The sequence below is a fragment of the Schistocerca gregaria genome, chromosome 7 (assembly GCF_023897955.1).
Source record: "Schistocerca gregaria isolate iqSchGreg1 chromosome 7, iqSchGreg1.2, whole genome shotgun sequence".
Classification (NCBI taxonomy): Eukaryota; Metazoa; Arthropoda; class Insecta; order Orthoptera; family Acrididae; genus Schistocerca; species Schistocerca gregaria.
The window spans coordinates 62968074-62985013 of NC_064926.1; the positions used below are offsets into that span (position 1 = coordinate 62968074).

Below are 16940 nucleotides of genomic sequence, written 5' to 3' on the forward strand. Positions count from 1 at the left end.
ATATTTTTTCTAAAAATTTCATAAAACTAAGAATGTTAACCCTGTGGAGCAATTGTCCACTGCAGTGGACACCTGTTAATGTTGCTTCTTTGGTGTTTTTAATCAGTCAAGAGGCTGCAAATGCATACAGTCCATGCAGTGGATATTCCCTAGTGCATTTGCAGCCTCGTGACTGATTAAAAACACCAAAGAAGTGACATTAATAGCTGTCTGTTATAGTGACAACTGCACCACAGGGTTAATTATTTAGAAGCTATCATTGATTATATATTTAGTTTCTAGCAGTTAAAGTAGTTACTTTACTTTTAACAGACATGCACGTATCATTAAGAAGTATTTTTCCCCCATCAGTTACCTGTTGGGGTAGCATCATCCTTACTCCTGCTTGCTCTATTGTCTATTTGTGGATGAAGGTGAGGGTTGGGTCTGCTAGGTGTGGAGGTGAGGACCAAAGTTTTCAAAGCTGCTACTTCAGCCATCAAAACTTCCACTTGCATTTGACTCTCTTTCAGTGATCTTTCAGCTGCTGCTTGTTTTACATTTGCTGCACGAACCATATTGTGTGCTTCCTGTAAAAGAAATTCAGTGAAGAAAGAACACATACAAAAATAATTAAGATGCATCACTTACATAATAAATTTACTGTTAATATACATGAAATGTTTGTATCATAAAAACAAAGTACTGCATTTCTGTTTTTCTTTGTAGCTTCCACGATAATGAGTTTAGGTCAATAGTTATGTGGTGCCTGATAGAGCTGTGGAAGTACACATATTAATCTCAACAAATACACTGAATTTAAAAAGCAGTTAACTTCACTTGCCTCCATAAAGATGATAAAAGACATGTGAGAGTCTTTTTGTTTTATCATACATCAATACCACCCTCACCCGTATCTCACAGTTGGTAACAGAAACACACGTTTCCAACACATGCCAATAGCAGTTGTGCAGGGTCCTAGTGGATCCAGTGAAGTGTGCATGCTGAACCATGTCTTCAATGGCTCTGACATTGAGCACCCTCTCCCACCACAAGATAGGATGGTAGGTGGCAGCTACACAGGCCAGGCTCAGTCGCAATCTTTGACAGTTCATTTGTGCATTAATAGTGGGTACCTCACACTGCGTTATGCTCTTTAGTAGCTGGACTTTATTGCTGTTTGTTCTTTTGTAGAGTTTCTTTGGAACACTTGGAGAAAGCATTAAGTAAAACTTCTGTTTACTGTATTTACATGTTTGCTAATCATTTCCATTTCTGTTTAGCTTTCCTACAATGACAGCTGCTGCACCACTCTGTGGTCCACCTCTCCTTACTGTTGTGTATGAAGTGGTACACAACAATTATTACACAACAAACTACAAATATCTCGCTTTGGGTACAAGATGATCACCTCACCAGTTTTAAGAAAGACAATATCATTGGTAATTGTTACCACGTTTTGTTTTTACTGTGACTGAGTTAGTGATGACTGACTTTGATCTCTGGAGAAGACTAGAGCAAACCAATGTTAGTCAGATTCTGAGTGCACACACTGAAAACATACAGCAACTAACAATTTGTAGGTCTGGTAGTTACGACTTGCATAGGTGTGTCAAGAAATCTACAGGTAGTTTCAATCTTTGCTATACAAAAATATAGCTTTAGGAAAAGAAGTATTGTACTGATGCAGGAACCAAGTGCAACTATTGCACAAAAAAAAAATTCTTGCAAAAGTTGTTTGTAACACCCTACATGTCACAGCTTTTCATTTTGCCACTGTTTGTCTATGTAGCTGAGTAGTCAATGTGGCAAAATGCCGTGCATGTGGCCCAGGTTCAATTCCCAGTCAGCTCAGAGATTTTCTCCGCTTCAGGGCTTAGATGTTGTCTTGTCTTTGTGGTGTCACTGCCAGACACTACACTTGCTAGGTGGAGCCTTTAAATCGGCTGCGGTCCGTTAGTATACGTCGGACCCGCATGTGACCACTATCAGTGATTGCAGACCGAGCGCCGCCACACGACAGGTCTAGAGAGACTTCCTAGCACTTGCCCCAGTTGTACAGCTGACTTTGCTAGCGATGGTTCACTGCCTACTTATGTTCTCATTTGCCGAGACGATAGTTTAGCATAGCCTTCAGCTACGTCATTTGCTAGGACCTAGCAAGGCGCCATTATCAGTTATTATTGATATTGTGAATCATGTACCATCAAGACCAACGTTAATCATTACTGGATTAAAGTTAAGTATTCCACCAGCTACGTCCGTTTTTCTGAAGTCTAATTTCCTTGTCCTGTTCCAGACCTCACGCCAGCCTGCGTGAGCTAAAACGTGTGCCTTTTGGCCTCCTTTAGTAACATGGTGTTGGCTCTCCTGCCAACAAAACATCTCATCCTCACCTAAGGAAGGAAGGCCTTCATCATCATTTCATCCTCATTGATATAAAAGTCATCAAAATGGCAGAAACTAGAAAGACTTGCACAAGGTGACTCGTCTATTTGACAGGGAGGCCTAGTCACATTTAAATTAAGTTAATTTCATTTGATTTTGACACTCGTCCTCTAGTAAGCTGCTTCTATCTTCCATTTACCTGCTCTTTAGTCTGCCTAGTATCTTTCTCTTTGTACTCTTCCTAGTTATTTGTGACAGTACTCTTGTAGTAACCTTCCTTACATGAACATTTCACAATAACTGCTTCTTCTCTATAGCTCCACAAAGATTTTTTTTCTATTTGCATTTTTCTATCATTTCAGTCAATCTATTTTTTTCTTTTAAAATCACCCCATAGGATCATCTTCAAAAATCATTTCCTATGCAGTGCATTCTTGATTTTTTTGTGTTGAAAATCTATTCTTATAATGTACAGCTAGCAGTACTCTACGCAAGTGACTTGAATATTTGGATCCTAGTCTTTTTCTGATGTTAGTGCTCCAAAAGGTGTAGTGTAATTGTTTTCTTAATAGCTACTTTCATTACAGAAGCTACGCACAGGAACTAAGCCATTAACTGGATACCTGTATGGTATCTAGTCTCTGCATGGATATCCAAAGACAGCAAAGAAACTAACATTCTCTCTGTCAGAATAATCAAATATGTGAAGATAGCTAGTAACTTGATTTCATGTACTGTTGCACACGCTAATGGTAATTTGAAAATGATTAATGAGGTAACAACATGTAGAAGATAGACGAAGGTAAGTAAAGGTGTGATGATGTGCATTTATAGCTTGCCCATTATTACAATTAGTAATGTGAATAGAAAATACTCATGAATGTTCATTATGACAGGATGACAACATCACAATGACAAAATTAATTAAAACTGAAGAAGTAAACACAGACATGGAAAATGGCAGTGATAAGGAAACCTTCTGCTGCTTTTAGCTTTTAATTTTAGCTCTAATAAGCACAAACAGTGTTTAGCAGTTTAACAACAATTACTTATTAACGCAGTTTATACAACCATTTCTATTTCTTTAAAATACTTTTTTTTGGTGCACACCTTAAGGTTTTTTTCATCATAGGATCTACAGGATGTGATTAATGACTCAATAATTAAAAATTGGATTTGATAACTAATTAGTGGCCAACTAGTAACTAGTTAAAACCATTCAAAGAATAAATGATTAAACAATACACAATGATTCAAGATAAAACAAAGCTTTAAGAAAATGAGCAAAAATATCAGTGCAAGTATATGAAGATCGTGGGTGAAAAATCATGTAGGAAAGGAAAGAGAAGGATACTCAGATTAGATGACAAGTACAATAGGAAGGTTAGAAATTAGTTTTGACTGAGTGAGTGAGTGGAACATAAGTCACCACATATTGCTATGACAAACATGACGTCAAACTGTTTGGAATATGTCAGTAGTGATGGTAACTGGATATAACCAAATGCACACATACATCACTGAATACTTGCCCCCACATTTCATTTTTTAAATGTTTAACAGATATTCAGTTAAAAATTTACTTACAGTTTGCAAAGAATACAACAACAGAAAGTGTCATGGTACTACAAATGTAAAATGATGAAAGTGGTAAAAAAACAAAATGCTTACTTGAAACAGGCTAGCTGTGAGTTCTTCCAGTTCTCCTTCAACCTCCTGACGAATACGGCTCAACCTGCTGACTTCTTCATCCCGGAGCTTCAGTTCTTGATGGGCCTTGTGCAGTTCTTCTTGAAGTCGTGCTATTGCCTGCTCCTTCACTTCAGATACAGCACGATCCCACTGTGAAGTTGGAGATTCAGTTCCAGAAAGTGTAATTTCATCATTGCCCTTGGCATAATCAGTCTCATCCTCACACCCATTAGTGATTGGTTTGTCACAAATTACACCAAGTTCATTTTCAGGAAGACTTTGTCTCTTTTTTGTGTAAGACTCATTACGTATCTCACTTCCACAAATAACATCAGGCATGCTGGCACCTAAATTGTCATTTTTCGTATCTCTTGCTACCTGGTCATGAGATTCATTTGTATCTGTCTTGTGCTTTATCTCAATGGCATCATCAGAGAGACTAGGGTCCTTCTGTCCTGTAGCTGCAAGCTCATCATTCTGCAAGTGGTCCTCTGGTGAGGCATCTCCATTGATGAAACCATTTTTCAGTTCAATATCTGCTGCATTCCCATTCACAATCTTACTTTCCGCCAGCCTTCCAAGAAGACTTTCACCATTCAAGTAACCAGTTTCATGAGTATTCAGTTTATTACTTGTAAGTGAAATCATCACATAATCATCATCATTTTTGAACTCAAATATATCCTTTGGGACTTGTATCTTTCTTCGTGCCTGAATAACAGAAGAAAGGCTCTGTGCTTGCTCTGTACTTAGTTTACCATTCATTATATTCTCTCTGCCAGAAACTTTGATTTCAGGTATATCAGGTTCATTGCAGTTAGCAAGTTTGAGATTCGAATTTTTAAGGTACTCCTTTGAGATTTCTCCTCTGTATTTTTCACTCGCAGGCCTAACCACTTCCACAGTTGGGCATGCTTCTCCGTTAACTAGGTATCCACCTGATGAAGAAGCAGCATTGTACTTTCGGATTTTGCCTTGGGAGGTATAGGCAGTTCCATTAGCAGAAGCATGGCTCTGTTCTGACCCACATGACACTGTATCAGCAATCTGAAAAACAAATAAAAATAGCTGAAGTGATCCTTTTAATAGGAATTGCTTAGTGAACAATGGTAACAAAATTTAGACAATCACAGTGTGGCAGTGAAAAAGCAACGAGTTCATTGGAAAGTGGCAGTATTATTATTTTTGTTTACAGACTGTCCATCTTAAACATATAAAGCAATAAATGTCATAATTTTGTGTACAAGTATGCATAAAAATTCATATGAAGAGTATATACATAGATGTACATCCAAACGTAAATGTAAATGTGGACAAAGAAGTTAATATTGATATACAATATGAAAAAGAGGTAGTAAGATACAACAGAAGTTTACTATTGTTGATCACAATACAATTTGTCCAACAAATAAGACAAAACACGTTCACTACGTATACACATGTGAGAGGAAGTCAAAGTTTAAACCATCAGAATTAAAAAATAAAGTTAGGTAATTAACTTTCTGTTTGATTGCAGGTATGTGTCTGCATCCCTCATACTCATTGCAATTCTCACACAACAGCACCATAGCACAACACTAGAGAAGCCAAACAGAATGGTGCAACTCACTGATATACTAGAGACAGACTGTGCTATTTTGTGGAATGCTATGGTGCTTCAGTGTGGGGATTTCATTGTGTCCCAGGGTTGCACACATGTACCTGCAATAAAACAAAAAGCTGTGTAACTAAATTTATTTTCTGAGGTGATAATTAAAACTTCATGAATACCTATTGTCCATGCAAAATATAAATGGTACAACATTAGTACTTAATACACACATCAAAAAAAGTTTTGCATCACCCTGGTTCCCAAAACTTCTGAAGATAGTTGTTGACTGTGGATACTGTATCACAGACACAGTCCAGTCCAGTCCCTTTGACTATTCAGAGATGTCACTAAATCCACCAAAAGGTGTAAACAAGGTGTTCGCAACACCTGTTAGACAGAGGAGGTCTGACAGCCGATCAGTTCCAGGCATTCCACCAGGAAAGAGGTACATGGCTCGTGTTGTATGTAGTTCAACCATGCCTAGATGGCCAATAATGCAGTTCGATTGCATCCACATTGTTACTTCATTTGAATCTGCATTGTTCCTTTGTGCCAGGAAGGGCTCTCAACAGGGGAGTGTTCAGACGTCTTTGAGGGAACCAAAGTAATGTTGTTCAGACATGGAGGAGATACACAAAGACAGGAATTGTCAACATGCCTTGCTCAGGCTGTCCAAGGACTACTGCAGTGGATGACCGCTACCTGTGGATTATGGTTCGGAGGAACGCTGACAGCAACTCCACCATGTTGAACGAGGCTTTTCTGCAGCCACAGGAAGTAATGTTATGACTAAAACTGTGTGCAATAGGCTCATTGATGCACAACTACACTCCCAATATCTATCAATACAATGCAGTGCGGTACAGATGGGCCCAACAACATGCCAAATGGGCCATTCAGTATTGGCATCATCTTCTCTTCACCAATGAGTGTCACACATGTCTTCAACCATACAATTGTTGGAGACGTGTTTGGAAGCAACCCCGTCAGGCTGAACACCTTAGACACACTGCCCATCAAGTGCACCAGGGTGAAAGTTTCATGCTATTTTTGGGTAGCATTACGTTGGGAAACGTACGCCATTGGCCGTCATGGAAACTGCCGTAATGGCTGTATAATACACAAATGCCATCCTCCGACCGATAGTGCAACTATATTGGCAGCATATTGGCATGGCATTCATCTTCATGGATGACAATTCGCGCCCCCAACATGCACATCTTGTGAATGACTTCCTTCAGGATAGCAACATCGCTCGACTAGAGTGGCTAGCATATTCTCCAGACATGAACCCTATCAAACATACCTGGGATAGATTGAAAAGGGCTGTTTATGGAAGACATGACCCACCAACCACTCTGAGGGATCTCCACTGAATTGCCATTGAGGAGTGGGACAATCTGGACCAACAGTGGCTTGATGAACTAGTGGATAGTATGCCACAATGAATACAGACATGCATCAATGCAAGAGGATATGCTATTGGGTATGAGAGGTACCGCTGTGTACAGCAGTCTGGACCACCACCTCTGAAGTTCTCGCTATATGGTCGAACAACGTGCAATGTGTGGTTTTCATGAGCAATAAAAAGGGCAGAAATGATGTTTATGTTGATCTCTATTCCAATTTTCTGCATAGGTCCTAGAAGTCTCGGATCCAAGGTGGTGCAAAACTTTAGAACACATTTACCATTAAATATATTTTAACGGGTTTCTTCTTCTTGTTGTCTTCTCCTGTCCACTTCTTTCCTGTTTTCTTCTCCTTGTACCTTTCCTGAAATTTCTGTTTTTTTTTGTTTTTTTTTGTTTTTTTTTTTTTTTTTTTTTTTTCCCCCCTGCCTTTCATGTCTTCTGTGGAGATGTTTGGTTTCTTCAGTTTTCCCATGGTTTCCTTTACCCAACTTGTCACTATTTTAAAGATATTCTTAGTCAGTCTCTCTTCATTTATCCCATGTATATGTGTGTAGAACTTTGCCCTTCTTTTCCTGTTGTTATAGCTCTTTTGTTGGTCTCTTTATCCAGAGGCCCTCTTTCTGAAATGGCCAGTATAGATCTTTCACAGCATTTTCCGATCTTTTTCTTCCATATCCCTGATTTTCATTCTTCCCTTGATTACTGTTGTTTCCGAGGCATAACAGATCTCTGGTAGGATTACTGTACTACAGTGTCTTAATTTGGCATTGATGAAAACACTTCTTTTGTTGTAATGGTTCTATGTAAGTCTGTATGCTTTTTATAATTTTGTGATCCTCTCTTTAGTGTGTGTCAAGTTCAGTCCTGTTTCTCTATAGTCTCTCCCAGGCATCTACTGTGTTTTTTTCATACGAGATGTGTAGTCCTCCTTGATTGACATTTTGTGTAGTGCCCCAAGAGCCTCTTTGCCTTCTTTTCTGATATTTGTTATGATGTCTATGTCACCATCAAAGGTCAGATATTTAATGTTTACAGTTCTATCCTTGTGTCTCCTCATCTTTATCTTTGCCCCATGTCATCATTATTTTCTCCAAAACTGGATCGAATAGAATGGGTGACACGCCATCTCTTTGTCTCAGTCATGTCCTGATTTTAAATGGTTCCAAGATCTGTCCTATGAACTTTACTTTGGATATTGCATGTGTTGATGTTTCCTGGATTAGCTTTCTGGTCTTGCTGTCCATTTCTTGTAGTGTGCTGAAGAGCGTTTTTCTATCTATGGAGTTGTAGGCCTTCTTGACGTCAGCGAATGTTGTTGTGGTGTTCCTGCACTTTCTCATTGTTAATATTGTTCTTATGCATCATGTCTGTTCACTGCATGACCTCCTCTTTTTGAATTTTCCTTGGTATTCTCCTCTCTGGGGATCTATCTCAGGTTCTTGTCAATTTAACAGGGCTTTGAATAGGCAGTAGTGGAATTCCTATGTAATTATTAAGGTCTGTATTGTCTCCTTTCTTGTGGAATGGGTGTACTAAGGCCCATTTTGATTTATCTGGGACCTTTTCTGTTCCTCTGTGTATTTTGGGTGTAATTTTTTTGTTCTCGAATTTCCATAATTTCAAAATCAATCAATCTTCTCCAGGTGCTTTGTTATTCTTCACTTATTTTGTTATTTTCATGATTTTATCATGCATTGGAGGTCTGGATTCCAAGCTAGGTTCTGGCTTATCGAACTGTAGACTCTGTGTCAAACTATTATCTTTCTACATCTCCATCTACACTTATAATCTGCAAACCACTGTGAAGTGCATGGCAGAGGGTACATCTGATTATACCAGTTATTAGGGTTTCTTCCTGTTCCACTCATGTATGGAGCACGGGAAGAATGATTGTCTGAATGCCTGTGGGTGGGCAGTAATTATTCTAATCTTATCCTCATGATCCCAGTGTGAGTGATACGTAGGGAACTGTATGTAGTAAGTTCCTAGAGTTCTTGAAACTTGTTAACTGACTTTACGCCTGTCTTCCAGAGTCTGCCATTTCAGTTCCTTCAGTATTTCTCTGACTCTCTCCCATGGATTAAACAAGCCTGTAACCATTTGTGCTGCCCTTCTCTGTATACGTTCAATTTCCCATGTTAGTCCTATCCAGTGGCGGATACATATGGGGGGCACACGGGGCACGCCCCCTCCCATGCGGGGCCGCTGCCCCACCCCCCTACCACTTAGCCTGCACACTATTCATTCATTTCTTTTATCAGTTGATATGACTGAATAAAGTTATCGAGTAGTTGTACTTTTCTATGCAGCGTGCGTGTCCGCATCATTGTATTATATACGTTTCTGTCCACCATATAGATAGCTAACATATAGCTACGAGAAAAGTCACGGCTATTCTAGCAGTCTCAATACATTATTCTGTCTGGCATCTGTATGAAAAAAGTTGTGACCATTCTACCTTTTTCTTGTACAGAGAGTCTTTGATATGTAGAGTTATAAATACAGATTATTTGCCAAATAGGAGGAAATTTACATTCAGAAATATTAAGACTGAAGAATGAATAAGAAAGAAGTTATAGTTGTAGCAAGTGCAAATGAGAAGATTAGTCAAGACTGATCAGTTGATTGTGAAGTGTTAATAATAGTAATTCGTAGTAATTTCTCAGTAAAAATATTGTTACAAGACTTAACAATATTTTTACTAATAACGTAACAATAGTTTAATTAAAACTGTCTTAAGCTTTGCATGTGACTTGATTATTTTTTTATTATGGTGAAAGTAAAGGTAGCTCGAGATACCTTTAGCGCCTCCTCCTTGAGATTTCTCTGCCTCTGCCACGGGTCCCACACACTTGAGCAATATTCTAGGATGGATTGCACAAGTGATTTGTAAGCAATCTTATTGCATTTCCCCAGTATTCTACCAATAAACCAAAGACTGCCACCTGCTTTACCCAAGACTGAACCTATCATCATTCCACTTCATATCCGTACAATGTGTTAACCCAGGTATTTGAGTAAGTTGGCCGATTCCAACAGTAACTCACTGATATTATAGTCATGGGATACTACATTTTTTCCTTTTGTGAAGAGCACAATTGTACATTTCTGAATATTCAGAGCAAGTTGCCACTCTGAGCACAAGTTGAAATCTTGTTAAGATCTGAATGAATATTTCTGCAGCTTCTCTCAGATAGTATTTCATTATAGATATCTGCATAATCTGCAAAAAGCCTGATTTTACTGTTAATATCGTCTGCAAGGTCATTAATACACAACAAGAACAGCAAGGACATCAACAGACTTCCCTGGGGCACACCCAAAGTTACTTCTACATCTGGTGATAACTCTCCATCCAAGATAATAATATGCTGTGTACTCCCTACAAAAAGTCCTCAATCCAATTACATATTTCACTTGAGATCCCTATGATCATACTTTTGCTGATAAGTGTAGGTATAGTACTCAGCCAAAGGCTTTTCAGAAATTGAGAAACACTGCATCTACCTGGTTGCCTTGATCCAAAGTTTTCAGTATGCATGTGAGAAAAGTGAGAGTCTGTTTTCACATGATCAATTTTTTTGCAAACCACGCTGGTTGGTATTGAGGAGGCCATTCTGCTCAAGATCTCTCATTATGTTTGAGCTTGGAATATGTTCCAAGATTCTAAATAAATTTATGAGAAAAGACATTGGACGGTAGTCTTGTGGATCACTTCTACAGCCCTTCTCATAGACAGGTGTGACTTGTGCCTTTCCCAAGAACTGGGCACAGTCTTTTGTTTGAGGGATCTATGATAGATTATAGTGAGAAGACAGGCTAACTCAGCCACAAATTCAGAATAAAAATTGACAAGGATTCCATCAGGACCTGGAACTTTGTTCAATTTTAACGATTTCAATTGTTTCTCAACACCACTGACACTAATACTTATTTCATTAATCTTTTCAATGGTATGAGGATTAAATCAAGGCATTTCTCCTGAGTTTTTCTTTGTAAAGGAACATTTGAAAATGGAGTTCAGTGCATCAGCAGTTCCTGTCTCATTTGGTAGGGGCTGTATGCTAACTTTGGTGCCACTAACATCCTTTACATATGACCAGAATTTTTTTGGAATTTGTGAAATGTCATTTGACAATATTCTGCTACAGTAGTCACTGAAGGTATCACACATTGCTCTCTTGACAGTCAAATGCTTTTCATTCAGCATTTGTCTATCTGTTTTACAACTATTACACAATAATTTCTGTTTGTTTGGAGTGACTGTATACTATAGAGGTTCTCCTGGTCTATGCTGGATGTTTCAAATTACTGATAGAGGTAAGACATTACTGAGTTTTTATCTAGTTTACTGAACATATATATCTTTCTGCTTGTTTTAGTTGTCCTTTTTATTTAGGTAATCATTGTTGCCACAACCTCGTCATGGTCATTGATGCTAGTTTCAATGTGAAACTCCTCAAAGAGGTCAGTCAGATCTATTTGCTGTCATTACATCCAATACATTTCCATCATGAGTGGGGTTCCTAATGATCTGTTCTAGGTAGTTTTCGGAGAAGGCAATCAGTAAAGTTTTACAGAATGTCTTATCACATCCACCAGTAACAATATTGCAATTTTTCCAATTGATTGTTGGCTCATTTAAGTCTCCACTAATGATTACAGTATGACTGGGGACTTATGTACAAGTGAACTGAGGTTTTCTCTGAAGTTTTCAGTTACATCAGGAGATTGGTCAGGTAGGCGACTGGAGGATCCAGACTGAGTCTTGTCCAAACAATCTCGTATGCAGCTTCCATCTATATCTTAGTGGATTTGAGTTCTTTTTCTTTTTTTTCTTCTGCTACACATACAGCACCTCCATTTCCCATTTGCTTATCCTTTTGATATACATTTCAATTTCCCCAAAAATCTCATTGCTACTAATTGCTTTTGAAGCATAAACTTGGTGGTTTATCTCAGGTCATATTTTCTGGTCTATTCTGTAAAACTTTTCTGTTGAAGCCCTCTACTATGTCTTTCAATCTGTTGTTTTCATAACCTCTTTTCTTTCTCTACCAATTATTTTTGAAATGGTTTGCTGTATCCTGTCAAATTATTCCCATTTTTTAGATGTTCTGTGCCTTAAACTTCTTTTAGGCTTGTATTCTTTCTTCTATGATTCTTTTGTATGTCATGTTCCTCCACCCGTATTTCATTTTTTCTCAGTGGATGCGCCAATTCTATTTCTTTCTTATTTACCAGTAGACACTGTAGGTCTGTTCTGCAAGTTCTGTGGTTTTCTTAATCTGCCTGTTGGATATACACTTCACTTTGAGCTGTAGTAGATGGTGATTGGATTCGAAAAATCCTTCACTTCTCTAGTGTATTTCATGGACATTACTATGTGGTCTATCCAAAATTCTCCTATGGGAGTGTTGGGGATTTATAATTTTGTTATTTCTTATGTGACTTCTGGAATGTGTTGACATGATTTTAAACTCGAAATTCTTGTAGGGGTTGGTCATGTTCAATTCACTCTTGTTTGTCCTCTTGTGGTCCATTTCTTTCCTTTCCTAACTGTACATTAAAACCTCCTAGTAACACTTTTACATACTGCGAGTGGATTTTGTTGGTGGCTTCTTCCAGATACTCCAAAAATTCTTCTACCATCTGTGGGTTTTTCTTGTTGCTGTTATTTGTGGGTTCAAAAATGGTTCAAATGGCTCTGAGCACTATGGGACTTAACATCTGAGATCATCAGTCCCCTAGAACTTAGAACTAGTTAAACCTAACTAACCTAAGGACAGCACACACACCCATGCCCATCACACACATCCAGGATTTGAACCTGCAACCATAGCAGTCTCACGGTTCCTGACTGAAGCACCTAGAACCTCTCAGCGACAGCAGCCAGCTGTTATTTGTGGGCACATGTGCAATGATTAGTGTAAAGGATTTGTTTCCAGATCGTATCATGAGTCTTGATATTTTTCCTGATTTTTGAAGTGAAATATATTGCAGAATCCAACAAACAAATCCTGTTCTGAATACATATAGTGCCATACCATACGCCCATGCAGGCAACAGGTCAGATAATAATAAATCCACATGTCCTCAGAGCCTTTCACGCTGGCATGCTTCACTAAAATCTCTAGGATTACAAACCACATCACTTCAAATAAAATACTCTATGTTGCAGTAGTTGTTGTTGTCGCCGCCGTCATTGTCGTTGTCGTCACCACCACTACGAGTTAAAAATCACTGACTGCTGGGGTTGGCACAGTGTTCCTTTTATATAGATGCTACAGGCATCAAGCCTTGGTCTCTGCTTTCAATCAATGTGTTTAATTGTCTTGAATTTCCTTTTGTGTGGCAGTGTGATATCGATGTTGTTCTTTCAGCATGTGTTATGTTGATGAACTGTTTTTCACAGTATATGGTTCTGTTTTTATTTTTGTTTTTTTATTTGTAATCAAGAGGGGGATGTGATTGGCTTCTTTTGCCACATAAGACTTCCTTTTTCTTTTTCTGTCACCAGACAAATTGCCTCAGATCAGGTCTTGAGATGTCAAGTTGGAGGGGAAAATAGGCATACACCACATTGTATTGAGCAACAGCACATTACTAACACAAGATCTAAGTTTCCTTAAGAAATTTGAAACATTTGTAAATTGTGCACACAGTTATTTGGTATGACTTCTCCAAATTAGTTTTGAATCATAAGAAGTTTAATAGAAGCACAGCCATTGTTTCATCTTTAGTAAATAAACTAAACAGAATATTTGCATATTTTTCATGATTAACATCCAGTTCTTTGGTTCCAAACTATATACTGACTGCTCCGAGATGCTTCTAACTTCTATGCTTTAATACAGCATATCTTTTTAACTGTATACATCCACACAATATGCAGATGACACCACAAAATAATATTAGCAAGTCATTTACATATATAGTGTACAGCAAAGGCCCAAACATGTAACCTTGTGGCACAACCAGTCTGACAGCCAAAACTCTCAATCTGTCATTGTTAAACTGTGTTATTTGTTTTTATCACCAGATATAATGTAATCGAAGAGAACATTTGCCATATCCTGTCTATACCCCAATTACCCCTCCTTGCATCATAAAGGATCCATCCTACCACGTTTAAGGTAATTTCTGCTCTGTGGATTCTCTCTATCTATTTACACCAAGGATTTGGCAGTATTTCCACTATATTTGATGCCCAATGCTTCCAAAACATCTAGTTTCCTTGTTACACCATCACTGAAGCATAAAATTGCATCATAAACACCAAATTTGAGGGCTGTAATCTGATCAAAAACAGTTTTTGGTAACCAGGTCCGAATGACACAATTTACACATTCATTATAATTTTGTATTTTCCCATTAAGACATTTCTTCAACAAAATATAATACAGTATTAATTTCATTCATTATTGCAGCAGGTAAAGAATGTTTGGACTTGCACCAAGTGTTAGAATCATTCCAGCAAAGAAATTGCTGCAGATCTTCATTTGTGGAAAGCTTATGGAAAAGGGTAGTCCACACAGATTTCGTCATGTTTTCTAAATTCCCAACCTTTCTTCTTATGGCCAAGCCATAATAATTCTTTAATCTATCTATTTCAACATTTCTCTGGCGACCCTTCCACCTATCTTCTTACCATCTTCAGTACTCTTTTTTAATTATTTTTTTTTAATAATCTTCTCAAATGCCAGGACAGTTCCTTTGAAAGGGCACAGCCACTTTCCTTCTCCATCCTTCCCTAGTCCAAAATTGTGCTCTGTCTCCAATGACCTCATTTTTGACAGAATGTTAACACCAATCTCCTCCTCCTCCAGTCTTCACAATCTGGACTCCATTCTATTCTGCACATGCTCAATGCATTCTAATTTGGAAATTGTGGCACTAGGACCACAGGGTTCTTTTACGCATATTCAGTCATAAGACTTGCTGTCACTGTCCCTAAATACTGTTTGCATCTAACACCTCTATTTGCCACTAAATGATTTAAAAATCCTGAAAACTCCTGCTGCTTCCATCTCATTACTAGAACCAGTATAATTATTCTGACTGTTGTGTTCATTGTCTTTCTCAGCTTCACCATCAGAAGTTATACAGTACTTGCTTAGAATCTCTACATCAGTATCAATTGATGTATCCATCACAACATCAGTTAGTGAAGTACGCCCATGTTTCTGCCAAATGCCATCAAAACGTACAAATATCACCACTTTCATTGTCATTACTCTCATTGAGTGCTTCTTCAGCTGCTTCCTTCATTGAGAGATTACACACTTCAGCAATGGCGGTTCCAATAATTTCATTGTAAATCATAAATTTTGTAGATGGATTTGGAATGTCAAGCAATGTACAGAAGAGTTTGCCTGCCTCGACCCCTGTACCAGTTGATGTGAGACCATAAACTAGCATTATGTTATTCTCATAGAGATTATTCTTTGCCATCTGTGATGTTATTGTTATAGCTTTTGCTTCACTTTGCACATTTCAATGTCAGTTTTGAAACAGTCCCTTTGCAAAGATTGTTTCTCTCCCAAAGGCATGTCACCACCACTTATTCTGCACATAGGATTTTTAGAAATAAAAGCACAGAGCATGCTGAAGTTCACTACAATATTTCCAAATAAGTGTTCATCTCCACAAGCTGACTGCAAGGAAATGCCTTGAAGATAATCGCAGTTTCTTTCTTGATGTACTGATTTCCTTTACATCTGAAATTCTTGGTCCCTTTTACCTTACCACATTTACTTTTACATATTTATTTCCTCTGAATTTCACTGTAAGTGAAAATTCTTTATTTGTGACATTTTTATAAAAATGTAGGAAACCAGAGAAAATATAAATCAACATTCACTTCACTCCCAATGACTTCACGAATTGGAGCCGTTAGTGCTTTGAAACAATAACAAACATGATCATAATTAAGAATATTGATAGTACATATGGGGTAGGAAACCTTATCATAATGAAACAGGAGAAGCAGCAAATGGCGAGTAAAGAAAATCAAAATCAGTGCAATTTTCTCTGCATGGTGCAAAAAAGAAAGCAAGGCATTTAAATAGCAGAGCACACAGAGCACCAGAGAAACAATTATAACTCATGAATAAATTATGATATTTATATGAAACAAAAACTATTTTACACAGGAATAATGGGCTTTTCAAATACGCAAAAACCTAAAAATCGATTTCTTTAGCACCTTTGCCTTCGGTCTCCCCTTAAGCTATAGATGTGTATGACTGGACACTGTTTTTACACCAGTCATAAGAAATGGAAGACCATTGCCTAGACCACTATGCCACCTTTCTCAGCCTTATACTGTCAGTGCAATACCAATTGTGCTTTAGTACACACATCATGGACTTACTTGAAAAATTCAAATTTTCACTTCAAAAGTCCAAACAAGTTTTCTTTCTTTGCTGGTGGACTGAACTATGGAGCTCTGGGAAATTACACAATGAAGAAGTCAACTTAACCACAGGGTTCAAGGGTGTAATAACACTCTCAACAGTGTATAGTCTGCTGAAGAGTAGAACAATACCTTACTGTTACATTATTCTCTTAGCACAGAATTTATGAACTTACAACATGAGGGAAAGCATAAAATCAAAACTGTCTTTGTCCAGCTTTTAGGAATGGAGCAGTTTTATTTAAGGAATGGATGATAAGATGATGGTTTTTAGTTGGTACTATGTTCACAATGAAAAGGAAGGTACAGTAACAGGTAAAGTCTATAAAACAATTGAAAGTGCCCATGTCTTTTTAGTGTTGGAGACATTGTATGCAGCAACGAACTGAATTTTCCACAATAGTAGCCCTCCACACCCATAGCTGAGGAAGTCCAAGTTTGGGATGGGGAAAAAGTGCCT

General features: G+C 38.0%; 1 protein-coding gene across 11 annotated transcripts in view; it reads right to left on the reverse strand.

Moving 5' to 3' along the window:
- LOC126282073 (uncharacterized) overlaps positions 1-16940 on the reverse strand; it is a 431343-nt gene that overhangs the window by 13015 nt on the left and 401388 nt on the right. For all 11 annotated transcript variants that reach the window (XM_049981527.1, XM_049981528.1, XM_049981529.1 and 8 more), the window contains 2 exons: positions 4039-5106; positions 356-569 (listed from right to left, as the gene is read on the reverse strand). In XM_049981527.1, coding sequence (XP_049837484.1) covers positions 356-569; positions 4039-5106 — 1282 coding nt within the window. The remainder of the gene's footprint in view (positions 1-355; positions 570-4038; positions 5107-16940) is intronic.